Genomic DNA, 22,422 nt, shown 5'->3' with positions numbered 1-22,422 from the left:
AAACTATGATAATGATGATGATGATGATCTGTGAAAGCCCAGAGTCTATTATAACAAACCAGTATCAAAATGTCTCATATAAAATGCACCCAGGATTAAGTCAAATATTCATTGGTCTTGTTGCTGTGTTGTGGTATTAGACTCAACACAATCCTTCAATTTTTATTTGAAAACCATTTGATGTACACCAAAATAGATGGAAGTACAGAAGTTTTCGTACGAGGGGCTAACATTTGTATTAATTTGTTCTTCCCTTCCTTTTATTCCTCCTCCCTTTACTTTTTCTGCTTCTCACTCCACTTCCCTCTCCTCCATTTTACCCGCCCTGACCTGCTTCATATTAAAGATTATGCTTGGCCTTCATTTCACATTTGCAGCACCAATATACGCCAAACGTACCATTGAGCGTTGAGTGAAATAGGTGTTGTCATGAATATTTCTATTTTTACAGGTAGTGTATTAGTCCATGAATGGGCCCACCTTCGGTGGGGAGTGTTTGATGAATACAATGATCTGGCACCCTTTTATGCTGTTGGCAATACGTTTGAAGCAACCAGGTAGGCCATTCTTCAATTCTGATGGCAGAACTGTTTTGCAGTATAAAGGTCTCACTGTTGTGGAGAACATTCTTACAAAAGATAACATTAGCACATTAGTGGGCAGAATTCTCGAATCCCTACAGGGCACATAGAGGATATTTAGCCCATCAAACCTGCATCGACTCTCTGAAGAGCACCCCACCCCCTTCCCTTGCATTCCCCATGGCCAATCCACCTAACCTGCACATCTTTGGACTGAGGGAGAAAATCATACCACCTGGAGGAAGTCCATGGAGACAGGGGGCGAACGTACAGACTTAATACAGTCACCGAATTGAATCTGGGTCCCTGGGGTGCTGTGAGGAAACAGTGTGAATCACTCAGCCACCTCCAAATGTTTTGCTCCTTGGATTCATGTAGGCAAGGATGAAAAGGTTGGGGAAATACATTTTGCATTTTCCTTTTAGGGTTTAAGTGGTGAGTTCTGAACCCCCCTAATGATGTACAACTGGCCTATTTCCATGCTTTTGCCCCTCAATATTAGCTAAGCTGACCTAATTTTGATGCAAAATAAACATCGAAAGAATTGCAGATGCTGTAAATCAGAAACAACAACAGAAGTTGCTGGAAAAGCTCAGCAGGTCTGGCATCTTCTGTGAAGAGAAATCAACGTTAACCTTTTGTGTCCGGTGACCCTTCCTCAGAACTGATGGGAGTTAGGAAAAAGTCGGTTTATATGCAGAAGATAGGGTGGAGGGAGGGCATAAGGAATAAACGATAGGTGGAGATAGAGCCCAAAGAGAGGGAAGAGCAGTTGGACAGACAAAGGAGTGGATAACAATCTGGCTGAGAAGGTGAATAGCTGTTAATGGGGACAGTTAGTGACTATGGAGCTGCTTACACACTGTCTCCTTCCACTTCTTCATCCTCACAAGGTGACATTGACAAATCACCACTCTCACCACAACATTCAGACTGATATTCTGAACTTCTAACTTCTTTATGTTTCTATTTTATCTCTCTGACCTATAATGCTGGGCTATTTATATCTTCACTTTCCTATTGTTTTGTTTGCAATGTATTTGATCTTAAGTATCTGTACTTAGGTACCGTTATGCCTGAGATGGTGCTGTAATGCAGCAATGGTAAATATTTCACTGTACTCATTTGTGTACATGGCAATAAAACTAATTCAATCCAATTCAATTTCTTCTTCGTCACCCTGTCTGTCTGTGTCGCAGCTTTCAAAGAACAATGTATTTGAACACCTAGCTCTCTGCTCAACAATGTGACCCAGGACCCTATCATTAACTGTATACGTTTTGTCATTGTGTTGCTGGTCAAAGCACAGCAGGCCAGGCAGCATCTCAGGAATAGAGAATTCGACGTTTCGAGCATAAGCCCTTCATCAGGAATAAGAGAGAGAGAGAGCCAAGCAGGCTAAGATAAAGGGTAGGGAGGAGGGACTAGGGGGAGGGGCGATGGAGGTGGGATAGGTGGAAGGAGGTCAAGGTGAGGGTGATAGGCCGGAGTGGGGTGGGGGCGGAGAGGTCAGGAAGAGGATTGCAGGTTAGGAGGGCGGTGCTGAGTTGAGGGAACCGACTGAGACAAGGTGGGGGGAGGGGAAATGAGGAAACTGGAGAAATCTGAATTCATACCTTGTGGTTGAAGGGTTCCCAGGCGGAAGATGAGGCGCTCCTCCTCCAGCCGTCGTGTTGTTGTGTTCTGCCGGTGGAGGAGTCCAAGGACCTGCATGTCCTCGGTGGAGTGGGAGGGAGAGTTAAAGTGTTGAGCCACGGGGTGATTGGGTTGGTTGGTTCGGGCGGCCCGGAGGTGTTCTCTGAAGCGTTCCGCAAGTAAGCGGCCTGTCTCACCAATATAGAGGAGGCCACATCGGGTGCAGCGGATGCAATAGATGATGTGTGTGGAGGTACAGGTGAACTTGTGGCGGATATGGAAGGATCCCTTGGGGCCTTGGAGGGAAGTGAGTGTGGAGGTGTGGGCGCAAGTTTTACATTTCCTGCGGTTGCAGGGGAAGGTGCCGGGGGTGGAGGTTGGGTTGGTGGGGGGTGTGGATCTGACGAGGGAGTCACGAAGGGAGTGGTCCTTGCGGAACGCTGATAGGGGAGGGGAGGGAAATATATCCTTGGTGGTGGGGTCCGTTTGGAGGTGGCGGAAATGGCGGCGGATGATACGTTGTATGCGGAGGTTGGTGGGGTGGTAGGTGAGAACCAGTGGGGTTCTGTCTTGGTGGCGGTTGGAGGAGCGGGGCTCAAGGGCGGAGGAGCGGGAAGTGGAGGAGATGCGGTGGAGGGCATCGTCGATCACGTCTGGGGGGAATCTGCGGTCCTTGAAGAAGGAGGCCATCTGGTGCGGTCCTTGAAGAAGGAGGCCATCTGCTCCCAGGGGGACCAATTCCAACACCGCAACGCCATCCCATACTCCCAAATCCTTCGTCTCCGCCGCATCTGCTCCCAGGGGGACCAATTCCAACACCGCAACGCCATCCCATACTCCCAATTCCTTCGTCTCCGCCGCATCTGCTCCCAGGGGGACCAATTCCAACACCGCAACGCCATCCCATACTCCCAATTCCTTCGTCTCCACCGCATCTGCTCCCAGGGGGACCAATTCCAACACCGCAACCCTCTTACCCACTCCAACCTCTCACCCTCAGAACGTGCAGCCCTCCACTCCCTCCGCTCCAATCCCAACCTCACCATCAAACCCGCAGACAAGGGAGGCGCGGTGGTTGTATGGCGCACTGACCTGTATACCGCTGAAGCCAAACGCCAGCTCGCGGACGCCTCCTCTTATCGCCCCCTTGACCACGACCCCACCTCCCACCACCAAACCATCATCTCCCAGACCATCCAGGACCTCATCACCTCAGGGGATCTCCCATCCACCGCCTCCAACCTCATAGTCCCACAACCCCGCACCGCCCGTTTCTACCTCCTGCCCAAAATCCACAAACCTGCCTGCCCCGGCCGACCCATTGTCTCAGCCTGCTCCTGCCCCACCGAACTCATCTCCCAATACCTCGACACGGTCCTGTCCCCTTTAGTCCAAGAACTCCCCACCTACGTTCGGGACACCACCCACGCCCTCCACCTCCTCCAGGATTTTCGCTTCCCGGTCCCCAACGCCTTATTTTCACTATGGACATCCAGTCCCTGTACACCTCCATCCCCCATCACGAAGGACTCAAAGCCCTCCGCTTCTTCCTTTCCCGCCGCACCAACCAGTACCCTTCCACTGACACCCTCCTTCGACTGACTGAACTGGTCCTCACCCTGAATAACTTCTCTTTTCAATCCTCCTCAATGAGCCAATTTTGTATCCAATTAGCAGGCTCGCCCTGAATCCCACGTGATCAAACTTTACTAACCAGGCTACGATACAGAACCTTTTCAAAGGTGTACTGAAGACCATTACACAATGTTCAGCACTCTGCCCTCATCTATCTTTTTGGTCATATCCTCAAGAATCTCAATCAAGTTTGTGAGACCCAATTTCCCATTTACAAAGCCACACTGACTGTCCCTAATCAGTCCTTGGCTCACCAAATGCATGTAAGTCATATCTCTCAGAATCATCTCCATCAACTTACCCATCACTGATGTTAGACTCACCATTCTATAGTGCCCGGGCTTCTCCTTACTGTCTTTCTTAAATAAAGGCACAACATTAGCCACCCTCCAGTCCTCCATCACCTCAGCCATGGCTGTAGATGATACAAATATCTCTGCTGGGTGCCCGCAATTTTTTCCCTCACTTCCCACAATGTCTTGGGATATCCTTGATCAGGTCTTGGAGATTTATCCATCTTTCTGTTTTTTTTAATAATTCCAGCAGCGCTTCTTCTGTAATATGGACTGTTTTAAAGATTTCAATACTTATTTCCCCAAATTCCCTAGCCTTCATGTCTTTTTGCACAATTCTGGTGGCTAGTTTTGGACAAACAGGCAGAAAACTGTCCACCAGGATACATGAACACTAATTAGCCACAAAATGACATGATCGTCTCTCACTAGTATCCTTACATACAGATAAGAAAGGACACCATTTCGACTGGGACAACACATCCATCTTAGGACAAGCCAAACAGAGACATGCACAAGAACTCCGAGAAGCATGGCATTCCAACTGGAACTCTATCAACAAACACATCGAGTTAGACCCCATCTACCACCCCCTGATAAAAAGAACAGGAAATTATATCACCACAGGAAATGACATCACCAACCCAAAGAAACACAAACATATACATAGAAAGCAGGAATCATGTACACTGCTTCGCCTGAGGCCCATTGAAGATTTTACATCTGGAAATGAACCTTCCCACTCAGTGAGCAAACCTACATCCAGTCCTCTGCAATTTCCTGTGGTTCAACATATAGATGACCTTTTTGAACTCTAAGGAATCTTATTCTCTCTCTAGTTGTTGCTTTACTGTTCATGTACTTGTAGAATCTCTTTGGATTATCCTTCACCTTATCTGTCAAGCCTATCTCATACCTCTTTTTGACCTCCTGATTTACCGCTTAAGAATGTCCCATACACCCTTTATGCTCTTCAAGAGATTCACTTCATCCCAATAGTCTATACCTAACATATGCTTCCTTCTTATTCTTGATCAGAGCTTCAATATCTTTATTCATCCATTGTTCTCTACTCCTACCAGCCTTACCCTTCACTCAAAGGTACATACTGACTCTCAACTCTCATTGACTTTAGAAAGCCTTCCATTTGCCTGTCATCCCTTTACCCGTGAACAGTACATCCCAATCAACGTTTTAAGGTTCCTATCTCATACTTTCAAAATTGACCTTGCTCCAATTAAATACTTTACATTTTATCCAGGGCCTATTCTTTTCCATAACTATTTTAAAACTAACAGAATTATGATCACTGGTCCCAAAGTGCTTTCCCATTTAGGCGGCACGGTGGCACAGTGGTTAGCACTGCTGCCTCACAGCGCCAGGGACCTGGGTTCAATTCCTGCCTCAGGCGACTGACTGTGTGGAGTTTGCACGTTCTCCCCGTGTCTGTGTGGGTTTCCTCCGGGTGCTCCAGTTTCCTCCCACAGTCCAAAGATGTGTGGGTCAGGTAAATTGGCCATGCTAAATTGCCCGTAGTGTTAGGTAAGGGGTATATGTAGGGGTATGGGAGGGTTGCGCTTCGGCGGGTCGGTGTGGACTTGTTGGGCCGAAGAGCCTGTTTCCACACTGTAAGTAATCTAATCTAATCTAACACATCAGTCACTTGCCCTGCCTTATTTCCCAAAAGAATGTCAAGTTTTGTTTCTTCTCGAATAGGTACATCTGCATATTGATGAAGAAAATATTCTTGAACACATTCAACAAACTCCTCGTTCTCCTAGCCCTTAACACTATGGCAGTCCTGTATATGTTGGAAAAGTTAAAAACCTCGACTGTTATAACCCTACAATTCTCATACATAGCTGAGCTCTCTCGACACATTTGCTCTTCAGTTTCCCGATGACTTTTGGGGTGCCCTTAGCACAATCCCATCAAGGTGATTTTCCCCTTTTTATCTCTAAGTTCTATGCATATAGTTTCACTGGACTATCCTCTCTAAGTACTGCCATGATGGTTTCCCTAATGAAAAATGCCAGTCCTCTTCCTCTCTTGCCTCAAAATCTATCTTTGTGTGGAGTTGCAGGAGATCAGATAGATACTAAATGAGTATTTTGCATCAGTATTTACTGTGAAAAAGAACATGGAAGGTATAAAATGTAGGGAAATAGATGGTGACACCTTGAAAAATGTCCATTTTACAGAGGAGGAAATGCTGGATGTCTTGAAATGCATAAATGTAGAGAAATCCCCAGGACCTGATAAGGTGTACCCTAGAACTCTGTGGGAAGCTAGAAAAGTGATTGCTGGGCCTGCTGCTAAGATATTTGTATCATCTATAGTCACAAGTGAGATGCCAGGAAGACTGGAGATTGGCAAACGTAGTGCCACTGTTTCAGAAAGGTGATAAGGACAAGCCAGGGAATTATTGACCAGTGAGCCTGACTTCGGTGGTGGGCACGTTGTTGGAGGGAATCCTGAGTTACAGGGTGTACATGTATTAAAGGCAAGGACTGATTAGGGATAGCCAACATGGCTTTTTGCATGGGAAATCATGTCTCACAAACTTGATTGAATTTTTTGAAAAAGTAACAAAGAGGTTTGATGAGGGCAGAGTGGTAGATGTAATCTATATGGACTTCAGTAAGGCATTCGACAAGATTCCCCATGGGAGACTGGTGAGCAAGTTTAGATCTCATGGAATACAGCGAGAAGACGCCATTTGGATATAGAACTGGCTGAAAGGTAGAAGGATAAGGTTCAGAAGGCAGGACCTATCATGGTGAGCTCAGATGCCCTGGCAACTGAGCTAACCAAGCACTACCCTGTCTCCACCTTGGTGAATAACTCGTGGGGCAAAGGGATGCCAACTGCTTGGGTTTCATTCCCTCACCAGCTGTAGCTACGATAAAGGTTTCTTCTTCTCAACCTTTCCCCCACCCCACCTTGAGGTGTGGTGACTCTCAGGATAAATCACCACCAGTCATCTCTCTATTGAGAGAGACTATGTATAAACTAGGAAGACTATGGTGACTTTATGAAAATCAGAATGATTAATTACATATCGTGCTTTATTTCCATATCTAGGTGCTCAAAGGAAATTAAAGGATTAAAAGCCTCTTGTACTGGGGGTACCTGTGGTGCCTGTGATCCCAGCACAGGGCTCCCAGACGCTGACTGTAACTTCTTTCCAGACCAGAACCAAGTGACATCATCTTCAATAATGTACACAACAGGATTACCAGGGGTAAGTGGGATTATTAAGAGGCATTTCCCTTGCAAATTATTAATACCTACTTCTGCAAATGTTTAATATATGAAGTCTTGCTGTTTGCAGAGGTTACGTTCCTTGAAAATGTTGCAAGTGCTGACGTCAGAGAGGGTAATGAGAGTCAATTGGATAGTTTCCAAATATTCAAAAATATTGACACATACAGTATCTAGTAGACAATAAAATACAATAAAGCAATTGTATTATTGATGTTATACAGGAGAAATAGTATAATAAAATGAGAGACATAGCAACTTTCTCCCCTTGCTGTAGGCCTCCTGCATTAGAAATGATACAATAGTGTGTATGTATAATGTAGGAGCTGATACACATGCAGTGCAAACTTTACAGTCTAGGTAATCCTGTTTTCTATCATCATTATGTCAGACTGCAGACCAGTTTAAGTTTGAGTTATTTTTTAATGTATCCACTTCACTTTTCTTCTACTTCTTGCACCTGAAGACTGCAAGTAAATAAAATGTGACCCACACTGGGTGAAATGGTGTACAGAATTGTGTACAGTAATCTGACCTGCACTAAGTGCATGGTTGCTCAGAATTCTCAGGTTGAGAATCAGTGAATTTGCAAAAGTGAAGATGTGAATGGCAGGACTTCTCTTTGTCCAATAGTCATGACCCAAGTACAGCATGAAACAGATTTCAAGCTTGCTTCACTTGATCCCACATTTTGGGCTGTCCATCTCTCATATTGCCTTTTCTGGAAGGTTTGACATTAAAACATCGAAAAATAGGCTATAATTTAATTAGAAATTTAACTGCATAAAACAAACTTTATTGGTGCATAGAACCGGGGGGTTTTACTCAAGTTGTATGAAACACTGGATAGACTGCAGCTAGAGTCTTCATAGAATAAAATCCCTACAGTGTGGAACCAGGCATTTGGCCCATTGATTCTATACCAATTCTCCTAAGAGCATCCTACCCAGACCCAACTCTATCTCCTTCACCCCAAATTCCCCACGGCTAATCCATCTAACCTGGACATTCCCGGACAATATGGGCAATTTAGCATGGAAATCCACCCTAACCTGCACATCTCTGGACTGTGGGTGGAAACTGGAGCATCGAGAGGAAACCCATGCAGACGAGGAGAATGAGCAAACTCTGAACAGACAGTCGCCCAAGGGTGAAATCAAACCTAAGTCCCAGTCACTGTGAGGTAGCAGTGCTAACCACAGTGCTGTCTGAAATTATGAAGTGCCTAAATAGATAGATAGGAAAGAGCTATTTTTGCTAGCAGATAAAGAAAAGACAGGGAACATAGATTTAAAGTAAATCCTAGCAGAAAAAAGAGAATTGTGGAGTAATTTTTTTCACATTGGTACGATCTTTAACGTACTGCCTGAAAATTGGTAAAGTCAAAATACGCACAGGATTTTAACGAACATGTGGTGTGCACTTGAGGATCATAACCTGGAGGACCACAGGCTAAGAGGTGAAAGGTAGGATTAGATGGAATTGCTCTTTCTTTTAACCAGCATGGACATGATTGACTGAATAGTCTCATTCTGCGCCACAACAAATGCCTGCATTTCTCAAAGATTCACTGTGCAGAGCTTGTGATTATAATAAAAAGGACATTGTACATGTTCATGTCATAGTCTCCTCACAAATTGTTGTGACTGTGTTTATTTAATTGATTTCTCAATCTTGAACAAATGCAGCATCAGTCATCATCTCATGGGGAAGCAAGGCTTTAAAAGGACTGGAGATTACAGAGACAGGACAAGGCAAGCCAAGCTCATAACTACCTCATACTGAAGGAAGCAAATACAGTCAACTGAGCTAAGTTGATAGACAGAAATCAAAACTGGATTTTCCGATAAAGACAAATCTATCATTTTGACCCAGAAAGCATCTCGTTCTCTTAGCTAGCTGTTATTGCATCTGACCTTGTGTTCCCTTTGCAGGTGGTTGACTTCTGTGACAATAAGACACACAACCGTGAAGCTCCGAACATGCAAAACAAAATGTGCAATGAGAGGAGCACTTGGGATGTGATCAGCAAATCAGATGATTTCAAGAACAACCATCCAACTAACATCGCTTCACTTGAGCCAAAGTTTACTTTCCTGCATGCCAAAGACCGAGTGTTATGTTTAGTTCTTGATACTTCGGGAAGCATGAGTTGGGTATGACAATATGATGTTCATTCACGCTGACCTTATTGAAAGGACCATCACTTGGAATCCTTTGCTGGCCATTGTTCATCACATAGGAGACAAGAAGTCTTTATGTTCATGCAAGACCTGCACTTTATATTGTTCTTATAATGGTAGTATCCTTTAGATAGGGGGGGGCCTGGATTCAAGTCCCACCTGTTCCAGAGGTGTATGATGACACCTCTAACAGGTCACTTCAGAAGGTCATCATGGGCTTTCTCATTTCCTATGCCAAATATAACAAACTACAATTCTGAAGTTAAAAAAAAACAAAAATGCTAAAATACTCAGCAGGTTTGGCAGAATCTGAACAGAGAACTGAGCTAATCTTTCAGGTTAAGATGACCAAGAAACAGAGCATTTCTGAAACTTTACCCCATATGCTCAAGCCATCATTTCAGTATGTATATGACCCTCTTTCTATGCAATGGAGTTGTGACAAATGGTGAAAGGGCTGTTCCACCAGGATTAGTACTGGGACCATGATAATTTATCACTTAAACCCATCAATGAACCAGCCTCAGGAATCAAAAACACAATTTCAAAATGTACAGATAATATCATACTTGGGATATATGGCTAATACAGAGGAGGACTGAGATGAAATACAGGATGACATTGATTAATGTACAGAATGAACCTACATTTGGCAAATGGAATATGTCTTCTTGATCTAAAGCAGAAATTGCTTGAAAATTTCAGCAGGTCTGGCAGTGTCTATAGAGAGAAATCGGTTAACTTTTTGGGTTCAGTTCTGGAAATGTCATCTATGATTTCTCTTGACAGATGCTGTTGGACCTGCTGAGTTTTTCCACCAATTTCTATTTTTGATTTCCAGCAACCGCTGTTCTTTTGGCTTTTTTGTTTATCTTCTTGATGTCTATTAGTATCCACCCCACAGTTCACTATACTTTCAAGTTTTATGTCATTGAAAATTTTCAAATTGTAAAACTAAGTATAAGTCAGTAGTATAGGTCAACATACAGTATTCTTAGTGGATAAGATACACACTATATATAGCTTTCCCCAGAGCAAGAGGAACTGTTTGCAACTATTGCCCCTTTTGTGTCACTCAGTCAATGTTGTATCCATGCTAATATTTACTTAATTAGTTACAACGTTTAATGCAAACTTAATGATGAGACACTTTGTTAAACACCTTTTGATTTTTACCATCAAGCATATTTTCCTCATCAGACCCCTGTTGCCTTAACAAAACCTCTGCTAGTTTTGTTGAGCACAATTTGCCTTGAACAAGTCCCAATAAAAATTAATGCCACAGCAGATTACTACAGATGCTAGAACTCTGAAACAAAGGGAATCCTGATGAAGGGCTTATGCTCGAAACGTCGAATTCTCTATTCCTGAGATGCTGCCTGGCCTGCTGTGCTTTGACCAGCAACACATTTTCAGCTGTGATCTCCAGCATCTGCAGACCTCACTTTTTTACTCGGAATCCTGGGAGTATTCAGCAGGCCAGGCAGTGCGAGAAGACAAACAGAGTTAAAGATCATAACTTGAATGTTAAACGTCTTTTCACAAATGTTGTTTGACTGACCTTCGAATTTACAGGCAATTTCATAAGCTGAAGGATCTGTGCTGTGCTGTAATGTTCTAATTTCAAGTATTTTTGATTTTATTTAATAAATCCTGCCAATATTCCATAATTAATCTGCACTTGTCCAAGTCACAATTGCTGGTATCCTGGTCTATCATTTCCAAAAGCTTTCCCAGCACTAAGATTAAACTGTCTGACCTGCAGTTGCAATATAATGTTTTATCCGGTAGCCTGCAGCATTCCTTCAGTATTGCACTGGCATGTCAGCCAAGATAATGTAGGTGAAAGTGAGGACTGCAGATGCTGGAGAATAGAGTCAAGATTAGAGTGGTGCTGGAAAAGCACAGCAGGTCAGGCAGCATCCAAGGAGCAAGAAAATTGACATTTCGGGCAAGAGTCCTTCGTCATGAATCCTAATGAAGTGCTCTTGCCCAAAACATTGATGTTCCCGTTCCTCGGATGCTGCCTGATCTGTTTTTCATTTCCAGCACCACTGTAATCCTGAGCCGAGATAATGTACTCATGTTGCAGTTGTACAAGACTCTGGTGCGGCCTCATCTGGAGTATTGTGTGCAGTTTTGGTTGCCATACTATAGGAAGGATGTGGAGGCATTGGAACGAGTGCAGAGAAGGTTTACCAGGATGTTGCCTGGCATGGTAGGAAGATCGTATGAGGAAAGGCTGAGGCACTTGGGACTGTTCTCATTGGAGAAAAGAAGGTTTAGGGGAGATTTGATAGAGGTGTACAAGATGATTAGGGGTTTAGATAGGGTTGACAGTGAGAACGTTTTTCCGCTAATGGAGTCAGCTGTTACTAGGGGACACAGCTTTAAATTAAGGGGTGGTAGGTATAGGACAGATGTTAGGGGTAGATTCTTTACTCAGCGGGTTGTGAGTTCATGGAATGCCCTGCCAGTAGCAGTGGTGGACTCTCCCTCTTTATGGTCATTTAAGCGGGCATTGGATAAGCATATGGAGGTTATTGGGCTAGTGTAGGTTAGGTAGGCTTTGGTCGGCGCAACATCGAGGGCCGAAGGGCCTGTACTGCGCTGTATTTTTCTATGTTCTATGTTCTATGTTCTAAGTCTGTTTGGACTACAATTCACAAAACAAGTGATTGAGATTCGTTAAACTTAATTTGAAAGATTTATTCTACTTATACCCATTTATACAGAGCATACAAGATATAAAATGAAAACAGAAGATGCAGGAGAAACTCAGCAGATCTGGCAGTATCTGTATAGAGAAAAGTAGTGTTAACATTTTGAATTTGAATGACTCCTCTCAGAAAGATTAACCCTGTTTCTTTTCCCACAGATGCTGCCAATTCTGCTAAGTTTCTTTCGCATTTTCTGGTTCTATTTTAAACCCCAGCATCCACAGTACTTTGGTTTTATTTACTTTTACAAAATATGAGAATGACAAATGGTTTGGGAGATTGAGTTTTGAATTTGAGTTGTGCTCTTTGTGTTTGCAGGAAAATCGAATTCAAAGGCTTCAACAAGCGGCTGGGATATTTTTACTCCAGATCATTGAAGATCAATCATATGTTGGCATTGTTGGTTTTCATGGTTCTGCCACTGTGATTCATGAATTGACAGTAATTGAGAGTGAGGACGCACGAAAAAAGCTGAAAAATCTTCTACCTAAAACAGCTAGTGGTGGAACAAACATTTGTGCAGGGGTTCGAGCTGGTTTTCAGGTAAGTCAGAGACATTTGACAATTCATTACAGTTCACATCATTATTATATTTTTCCCACATTGACAATGAACAATGGCTTTACAGGTACTTGGTGGTGATGACGGTGCTACAAATGGTGATGAAATCGTTTTGCTGACTGATGGGGAGGACAGTGGGATAAGCAGTTGTTTCTCGGAGGTGGAACAGAGTGGTGCAGTTATCCACACGATAGCATTAGGACCGAATGCAGCCAAAGAGCTGGAACAGTTGTCATCAATGACAGGCATGTGACATTTAAATTATTTTGCTGATTAAGAATTAAACTTCAGTAGCAAATAGAGTTATAAAGTCATGGAGATGTACAGCATGTAAACAGACCCTTCGGTTAAAGTCTGGTTGAAGATTTGGAGCTCGGGTGTCCGTTGTTGTGGTTCTGTTCGCCGAGCTGGAAGTTTTTGCTGCAAACGTTTCGTTCCCTGGCTAGGGAACATCATCAGTGCTATTGGAGCCTCCAGTGAAGCGCTGCTTTGATGTTTCTTCCGGTATTTATAGTGGTTTGTTCTTGCCGCTTCCGGGTGTCAGTTTCAGCTGTAGTAGTTTGTATGTGGGGTCCAGGTCGATGTGTCTGTTGATGGATCTTCTTGCCGCTTCCGGGTGTCAGTTTCAGCTGTAGTGGTTTGTATATGGGGTCCAGGTCTATGTGTCTGTTAATGGAGTTTGTGGATGAATGCCATGCCTCTAGGAATTCCCTGGCTGTTCTCTGTCTGGCTTGTCCTATGATGGTAGTGTTTTCCCAGTCAAATTCATGTTCCTGGTTGTCTGAGTGTATGGCTACTAGGGATAGCTGGTCGTGTCGTTTTGTGGCTAGCTGATGTTCATGGATGCGGATTGTTAGCTGTCTTCCTGTTTGTCCTATATAGTGTTTTGTGCAGTCCTTGCATGGTATTTTGTAAACTACGTTAGTTTGGCTCGTGCTGGCTATTGGGTCCTTTGTTCTAGTGAGTTGTTGTCTGAGTGTGGAAGTTGGCTTGTGTGCTGTTATGAGTCCTAGGGGTCGCAGTAGTCTGGCTGTCAGTTCTGAGACGCTCCTGACGTATGGTAGTGTGGCTAGTCCTTTTGGTTGTGGCATGTCCTCGTTCCGTGGTCTATCTGTTAGGCATCTGGTGATAAAGTTGCGTGGGTATCCGTTTTTGGCGAATACCTTGTATAGGTGTTCCTCTTCCTCTTTTCGCAGTTCTGGTGTACTGCAGTGTGTTGTGGCTCTTTTGAATAGTGTCCTGATGCAGCTTCGTTTGTGTGTGTTGGGGTGGTTACTTTCATAGTTTAGGACTTGGTCTGTGTGTGTTGGTTTCCTGTGTACCCTTGTGGTGAATTCTCCGTTCGGTGTTCTTTCTACTAACACGTCTTCGCCAAAAACGGATACCCACGCAACTTTATCACCAGATGCCTAAGAGATAGACCACAGAACGAGGACATGCCACAACCAAAAGGACTAGCCACACTACCATACATCAGGAGTGTCTCAGAACTGACAGCCAGACTACTGCGACCCCTAGGACTCATAACAGCACACAAGCCAACTTCCACACTCAGACAACAACTCACTAGAACAAAGGACCCAATAGCCAGCACGAGCCAAACTAACGTAGTTTACAAAATACCACGCAAGGACTGCACAAAACACTATATAGGACAAACAGGAAGACAGCTAACAATCCGCATCCATGAACATCAGCTAGCCACAAAACGACACGACCAGCTATCCCTAGTAGCCATACACTCAGACAACCAGGAACATGAATTTGACTGGGAAAACACTACCATCATAGGACAAGCCAGACAGAGAACAGCCAGGGAATTCCTAGAGGCATGGCATTCATCCACAAACTCCATTAACAGATACATGGACCTGGACCCCATATACAAACCACTACAGCTGAAACTGACACCCGGAAGCGGCAAGAAGATCCATCAACAGACACATCGACCTGGACCCCACATACAAACTACTACAGCTGAAACTGACACCCGGAAGCGGCAAGAACAAACCACTATAAATACCGGAAGAAACATCAAAGCAGCGCTTCACAGGAGGCTCCAATAGCACTGATGATGTTCCCTAGCCAGGGAACGAAACGTTTGCAGCAAAAACTTCCAGCTCGGCGAACAGAACCACAACAGACCCTTCGGTCCAACACATCCATGCTGACCAGATATCCCAACCCAATCCAGTCTCACCTGCCAGCAACCGGTCCATATCCCTTAAACCCATCATATTCATGTACCCATCCAGATGTCTTTTAAACATTGCAATTGTACCAACCTCCATCACTTCCTCTGGCAGCTCATTCCATACACGTACCACCCTCTGTGTAAAACATTTCCCCCAGCTTCTTTTATGTCTTTGTCCTCTCACCCTAAACCTAAGCTCTCTAGTTCTGAACTCCCCCACCCCAGGGAAAAGACCTTGTCTATTTATCCTACCCATGCCCCTCATGGTTTTATAAACCTATATAAGGTCATCCCTTACCCTCTGAGTCTCCAGGGAAAACAGCCCCAGCCAATTCAACCTCTCCCGATAGCTCAAATCCCCCAACCCAGGAAACATCCTTATAAATCTTTTCCAAACCATTTCAAGTTTCGCAACATCCTTCTGATAGGAAGGAGACCAGAATTGTGTGCAATATTCAAAAAGTGGCTAACCAATGTCCTGTACAGCCATAACATGACCTCCCAACTACCTATGTCTCTCATTATTTTCTACACCTTGATCAGATCTCCTCTCTTCCTCCTTCTCTCCAGAGAGAAAAGTCCGAGCCTATTCAACCTTTCTTCATAAGGCAAGCCCTCCAGTCCAGGCAGCATCCTGGTAAACCTTCTTTGCACCCACTCCAAAGCCTCTGTATCTTTCCTATAGTAGGAATCAGTTTCATGATTAAGTTTTGTGGCTTAAATTTGTGTAAAGCTTTTTTCCCAACCAGTTGTGAGCACAACATTGATCTTATTATTACTCATGTTCAATCTTTAGGAGGCCTGCAGTATGCAGCTACTGATAAATTGGATGAAAATGGATTAGTTGATGCTTTCACTGGATTAGTATCAGGAAATGGAAACATGAGTCAACAGTCAATCCAGGTTTGACTATCCTTCAGAGAATGACTTTGATTTTTGTTGCTGCTTTCTGATAACAGGTATGTTGGTGTTTTAAGATGACTGTTTTGATTTCTTGCAGCTGGAAAGTTCTGGAAAGAGCATTGCAAGTAATGACTGGTTCAATGGTACAGTTTTCATCGATAAATCGGTTGGGAAAAACACGTTCTTTGTAATAACATGGGAGACTGACACACCACAAATGTTTATCCGTGCTCCCAATGGAAAGCTTTACAGAAATGGAAACTTTGAGATGGACACAGTCCTGTTGACAGCTCGCCTTCCAATTCCCGGCCTGGCACACGTACGGTTCTGATTGGACTGTGTGTTTAAATTTTCTTTTTGCTTTAATTTTGATCTCCTTCTTTTCAATTACAATGGGATGTTTTTCTATCAGTCAGGAGCCTGGATGTACAGCATACAAAATGGAGCTGGAAAGCCTCAGGTTATAACGATAACAGTAACATCACGGGCAGCAGATGAGAACATTCCACCTGTCACAGTCAACGCACACCTCAATCAAGACACAACATCTTTTCCAAACCCACTGATCATTTTTGCAGAAGTCAGCCAAGGCTTCCTGCCTGTTGTTGGAGCCAAAGTGACAGCCACAGTAGAGAGGGCTGTTGGTCAGCCTGTGAATCTTGAGCTGTTGGACAATGGGGGAGGTAAATACATCCATCGCTGTAGAAGCCAATTAGCAAATGGTTATATTTCATTGTGACCAAAGTAAAACATTATCATTAGTTAACACTGGATTCGGCTCTTCACAAATGATTTGTCTTCTTATCCTTAGGTGCTGATGCTGTTAGAAATGATGGAGTTTACTCTCGGTATTTTACTGAATTTCTTGGTAATGGGAGATACACCATTAAAGTATCTGTACAAGGAAAAGATGGAATAGTAAGGTTAACAACCAGGAAGCAAAGCCATGCCATGTACATCCCAGGATATGTACAAAACGGTAAGGTATTGATGGACACATGTACCTACTTGTTATTGAATTGTGATATTGATTGAGTCAGCCCCTAAACCTCCCATGTGTCCTTTGAAATGTCATCAATCCCAAATCCAATGACAATTTCAATGCTATCTCGGACAACCTCCGAGATACCCTATAGCTCGGGAGGGTGGTGGGGGGTGTGAAATACCTGATTAGATTAGATTAGACTTACAGTGTGGAAACAGGCCCTTCAGCCCAACAAGTCCACACCGACCCGCCGAAGCGCAACCCACCCATACCCCCACATTTACCCCTTACCTAACACTACGGGCAATTTAGCTTGGCCAATTCACCTGACCCGCACATCTTTGTGACTGTGGGAGGAAACCGGAGCACCCGGAGGAAACCCACGCAGACACGGGGAGAATGTGCAAACTCCACACAGTCAGTCGCCTGAGTCGGGAATTGAACCCGAGTCTACAGGCGCTGTGAGGCAGCAGTGCTAACCACTGTGCCACCGTGCCGCCCACGATCTAGAAGGGTTGTTCAGGCAGGAAATCTCACAGCCTTTAACAAATTAATCTGATGAGTACTTGAAATGTCATAACATTTCAAGGTTATGGGCCAAGTGCTGGAAAGTGGACTAGCCGCCCTTCAGGCTCTCTGCCTGTATTCCTGGTGAAAGGCTTTTGCCTGAAACGTCGATTTTCCTGCTCCTCGGATGCTGCCTGAACTGCTGTGCTTTTCCAGCACCACTCTAATGCAGAATATGGTTTCCAGCATCTGCAGTCATTGTTCTTACCTTGTAGATTTAGAGTAGCTTTTGTTGGAGTCAGATGTGGTGGAACTCTTCTGTAATGTGTGATTGTATGAAATGGCAGATTACTACCATCTTGAAAAGGTATGACCTTCCCAAGAGCATTTAGGGATAGTCAAAACATACTGACCGAGACAATGAAACCCACATCCTGTGAAGGAATGAATGAATGAATGAATAAAAGAAATCTCAAACCCCAATTTACCTAAAAACTGAATTAGAGTTAGAATTATGTTTTGTCACATGTGCTCAAGGACAGAGGTACAGTATTACAGTGAAAAGTGTACAACGTCACCATTTTCCAAATTTCTATGAAGAACTGTAATGTCAAATGTTTAGCTTTTTTCCTTACTTCCTACTTTTATACATAATCTGTTTTAGGACCTAAGATTTGTACCTAGGTAATTTATATTTAAGGTGACACCACTTTTCACTGTACTCCTGTAATTTTATACTTGAATACATGTGACAGTAAAACATAATTTTAATTCTAATTCTGAAAGTATGGCAGCATAAAAACTTAAATAAAGAGTAGAAAAATGAAAAAATAACATTAAAAAGTTAAAAATGACAACCCTGCTTAAGTACAAAGCCATGAAGTCATGTTCACTCATTATCCATAACCCCACAGATTTTTATCAGCTTGCAGTCCCTCAATGCATCAAATCCCAGCTCCCTGATACTGATGAAACCTGGAGGCAGAAAGCATGCCTTCAAATAAGCACATTGTTACTTACCCAACATCTCAATCAGTCCCCTCCGACAAATCCAATGTGGGTACCTGAGGTACATGTGGAAACATGACTTATCTGAGCCATCCAGAGAACACTTTCAAACTTTTGATTCTTCCATCGCTGACCTCTTATGTCTTGCTCTCCTCCATCCCCACCACCATCTCCCGTTGCCCTACCATTGGTGACCATGCATTCAAATAGGAATGTATGAATAGGAGAGACAATTCAGCCTGTTGAGCCTACCCCACCAATCAATATGATCATGGCCAACTGAACACCTCAATGCCTTTGATTCACCCCATAGTCAAAACTCCTGTATGTTAAATACCTGCAGCCCAAGACCTAGACTTCACTGTTTAACCATTTCTCTTCCATAAGGCCTTTGCTAAAGCCCATCTATTGAGCAAACCTTTGGTCATCACATCCAACACCTTCTTCTTTGGCTTGACATGAATTTAATGACTATGTCTCTGTGAAGCTGTTTTTTTCTCTATTTTTATTATTTAAACACATGACTTTGTAATAGTAATGGCTACAGCATTAGACAATAATCCAAAAGTGGAGGCAATGCACCCAGAATTATACAGTACAATAGAGGCCCTTTGGCCCATCAAGTTGTACTGCCAAAAATATACTACTACCGATATTTGCCCATACAAGACCCATGTGTTGCTGCAAAAGCGCAGCAAGTCAGGCAGCATCAAAGGAGCAGGAGAATCGACGTTTCGGGCATACGCCCTTCTTCAGCAACACATTTTTTAGCTCTGATCTCCAGCATCTGCAGTCCTCACTTTCTCATACAAGACCCATAGCCTGAGTAGCCTCATCCAAGTACTGTCAGAATAAAAAGATAAACCATCTAATTAATTTGTCATTTCTGATCAATATGTTAAAAATGTAATTGACTGAACTCTTATTTTAAGCAAAGCATAACTGCTTCATGAATGCCATTATCCAAATAGCCAATGCCCTGTGAAGTAATCTGGTAAACCACTTGGGTTATAAAACAATGAAAGTTAGTAGAGTCAGAGAGTCATAGAACATAGAAAAGTACAGCACAGCCCTTTGGCCCATGATATTGTGTGGAGGATTATTCCTAATCTAAAATAAAATAACCTAACTATGCATCCCTCAATTCATTGCTGTCCACGTGCATGTCCAGCAGTCGCTTAAAGGTCCCGAATGATTCTGCTTCCACCACCAAGTAAAGAACATAAAGAACCTACCTTGACATCTCCTCTACACCTTCCTCCTAATATCTTAAAACTATGACCCCTCATGCCAAGCAATCCTGCTCTGGGGAAAAGTTTCTGGCCATTGATTCAATCCATTCCTCTTGTTACCTTGTATACCTCAAACAGGTCACCTCTCTTCCTCCTCTCCAGAGAGAAAGGTCTGAGCTTAGTTAATCACTCTTTCTAAGATAAGCCCTCCAGTCCAGGCAGGATCCTGGTAAACCTTCTTTGCATCCTCTCCAAAGCCTCTGTATCTTTCTGATAATAATGTGACCAGAGCTGGACACAATAGCTCAAGTTGGTCTCACCAAGGACTTGTAGAAATGTAGCAAAAGTTTGTGCTCTTAAACTTGATCCCACTGTTAATGAAAGCCAATACACCATGTGCTTTCTTTACAACCCTTTCCACTTGGGTAGAAACTTTGAGGTATCCATGCAGTTGAACACCAAGATGCCTCTGTTGCTCCACACTGCCAACAATTCTATCTTTAATCCGATATTCAGCATTCAAATTCAACCTTCCAAAATGTACCATTTCACCTTTCTCCCGGTTGAACTCCACCTGCCATTTCTCAGCCTCGGTCTGCATCCTGTCTATGCTGTGCTGCAGTCTGCAATAGCCTTCCATACTATCAACGATACCTCCAATCTTTGTGTCAGCAAATTTACTAACCCACCCCTCAACTCCACAACCAAGTCATTTATAAAAACTACAAAGAGTAGAGGCCCAAGAACAGAGCCCTGCGGGACACCACTCACCACTGACTTCCAGGCAGAATACTTTATATCTACAATCTCTCTGCCTTCTGTCAGCCAACCAATTCTGAATCCAGCTGCAAATGTGTTGCTGGTCAAAGCACAGCAGGCCAGGCAGCATCTCAGGAATAGAGAATTCGACGTTTCGAGCATAAGCCGTTATTCCTGATGAAGGGCTTATGCTCAAAACGTCGAATTCTCTATTCCTGAGATGCTGCCTGGCCTGCTGTGCTTTGACCAGCAACACATTTGCAGCTGTGATCTCCAGCATCTGCAGACCTCATTTTTTACTCAATTCTGAATCCAGACAGCCAAGTTTCCCTGTATCACATATCTCCTAACCTGATGAATGAGCCAACCATGGGGAACCTTATCAAATACCTTGATGAAGTCCTTATACACTACATCCACTGCTCACCCTTTGTCAATCTGTCTTGTCACCTCCTGAAATAACTCAATAGGATTTGTGAGGCATGACCTGCCCCTCACAAAGCCATGCTGACTGTCTTTAATCACTCTATGCATTTCCAAATAATCATAAATCCTATTGCTCAGAAAACTTTTGGAAACCCTTAACACTATGGCAATTCCATTCTATGTTTGGAAAATTAAAATCCCCGACTATCCTTTTCCATCACTATTTTAAAACTAATAGAATTATGGTCACTTGCCCCAAAGTGCTCCCTCACTGACACCTCAGTCACTTGCCCTGCCTTATTTCACAAAAGTAGATCAAGTTTTGCACCTTCACTAGTAGGTACATCCACATACTGAATCAGAAAGTCTTCTTGTATGCACTTAACAAATTCTTCTCCATCTAAACCCTTAACGCTATAACAGTCCCAGTCTATATGTGGAAAGTTAAAATCCCCTACCATAACCACCCTGTTATTCTTACAGATAACTGAAATGTCTTTACAAATTTGTTTCTCAATTTTCCACTAACTATTAGGGGGTCAATAATATAATCCCAATCAGGTAATCATCCTTTCCTTCTTTCTCAGTTCCACCCAAATAACTTTCCTGGATGTATTTCTGGGAATACAGCTGTAATGCTATCCCTTGTGAAAAACATCACTCCCCTTCCTCTCTTGTTTCCTTTCTATCCTTCCTATAGCATTTGTATCTTGGAATATTAAGCTGCCAGTCCTACCCATCCCTGAGCCATGTTTCTGTAATTGCTATGATATTCAGTCCCATGTTCCTAACCATGCCCTGAGTTCATCTGCCTTCCCTGTTCGGCCTCTTGCATTGAAATAAATGCAATTTAATTTATCAGTCCTATCTTGTTCTCTGCTTTGTTCCTGCCTGCCCTGTCTGTTTGACTTGCTCCTTTTTCCAACACTACCAGTCTCAGATTGATCTCCTTTCTATCTCTCTCAGCAACCCCCCCCGCACGCACCCCCCCACCCCCGACCCCACAACCTTACCAATTTAAAACCTCCGAAGCAGCTCCAGTACATCTCCCTGCCAGTATATTAGTCCCCTTCCAATTCAGGTTCAATCCATCCTTCCTGTACAGGTCACTTTTACCCCAGAAGAGATTCCAATGATCCAAAAATGCAAATCCTTCTCCCCTGCACCAGCTCCTTAGCCACCCACTCATCTGATGTATCCACATATTCCTACCCTCACTATCTCGTAACACCAGTAGTTATCTAGATGTTACTAATCTCAAGGACCTCCTTTTAAAATTCCTGCCTAACTTTCTATATTCTCCCTTCAGAATCTCAGCCTTTTCCCTTCCTATGTCACTGGTTCCAATGTGTGCAATGACCTCCTGCTGATCCCTCTCCCCTTTGAGAGCATTCTGCTCTTTATGAGACATCCATGATGCTGGCATCAGCGAAACAACTCGCCATTCTGATTTTTCTCTGCTGGCCACAGAAATGTTTGCCTGTACCTCTGATGAGAGAGTCCCCTAACACAATCAATCGCTTGGAACCCAATGTA

General features: G+C 43.5%; 1 protein-coding gene across 1 annotated transcript in view; it reads left to right on the top strand.

Moving 5' to 3' along the window:
* Positions 1–22,422, top strand: part of LOC132818550 (calcium-activated chloride channel regulator 1-like) — a 31,632-nt gene that overhangs the window by 4,372 nt on the left and 4,838 nt on the right. The window contains exons 4-12 of the mRNA XM_060829607.1: positions 452–557; positions 7,229–7,388; positions 9,343–9,564; positions 12,630–12,854; positions 12,940–13,117; positions 15,863–15,969; positions 16,067–16,288; positions 16,382–16,652; positions 16,781–16,948. Coding sequence (XP_060685590.1) covers positions 452–557; positions 7,229–7,388; positions 9,343–9,564; positions 12,630–12,854; positions 12,940–13,117; positions 15,863–15,969; positions 16,067–16,288; positions 16,382–16,652; positions 16,781–16,948 — 1,659 coding nt within the window. The remainder of the gene's footprint in view (positions 1–451; positions 558–7,228; positions 7,389–9,342; positions 9,565–12,629; positions 12,855–12,939; positions 13,118–15,862; positions 15,970–16,066; positions 16,289–16,381; positions 16,653–16,780; positions 16,949–22,422) is intronic.

This window comes from Hemiscyllium ocellatum, chromosome 9 (assembly GCF_020745735.1).
Source record: "Hemiscyllium ocellatum isolate sHemOce1 chromosome 9, sHemOce1.pat.X.cur, whole genome shotgun sequence".
NCBI lineage: Eukaryota > Metazoa > Chordata > Chondrichthyes > Orectolobiformes > Hemiscylliidae > Hemiscyllium > Hemiscyllium ocellatum.
The sequence above is the reverse complement of the archived record's forward strand: the minus strand, read 5'-3'. Positions and strand labels throughout refer to the sequence as shown.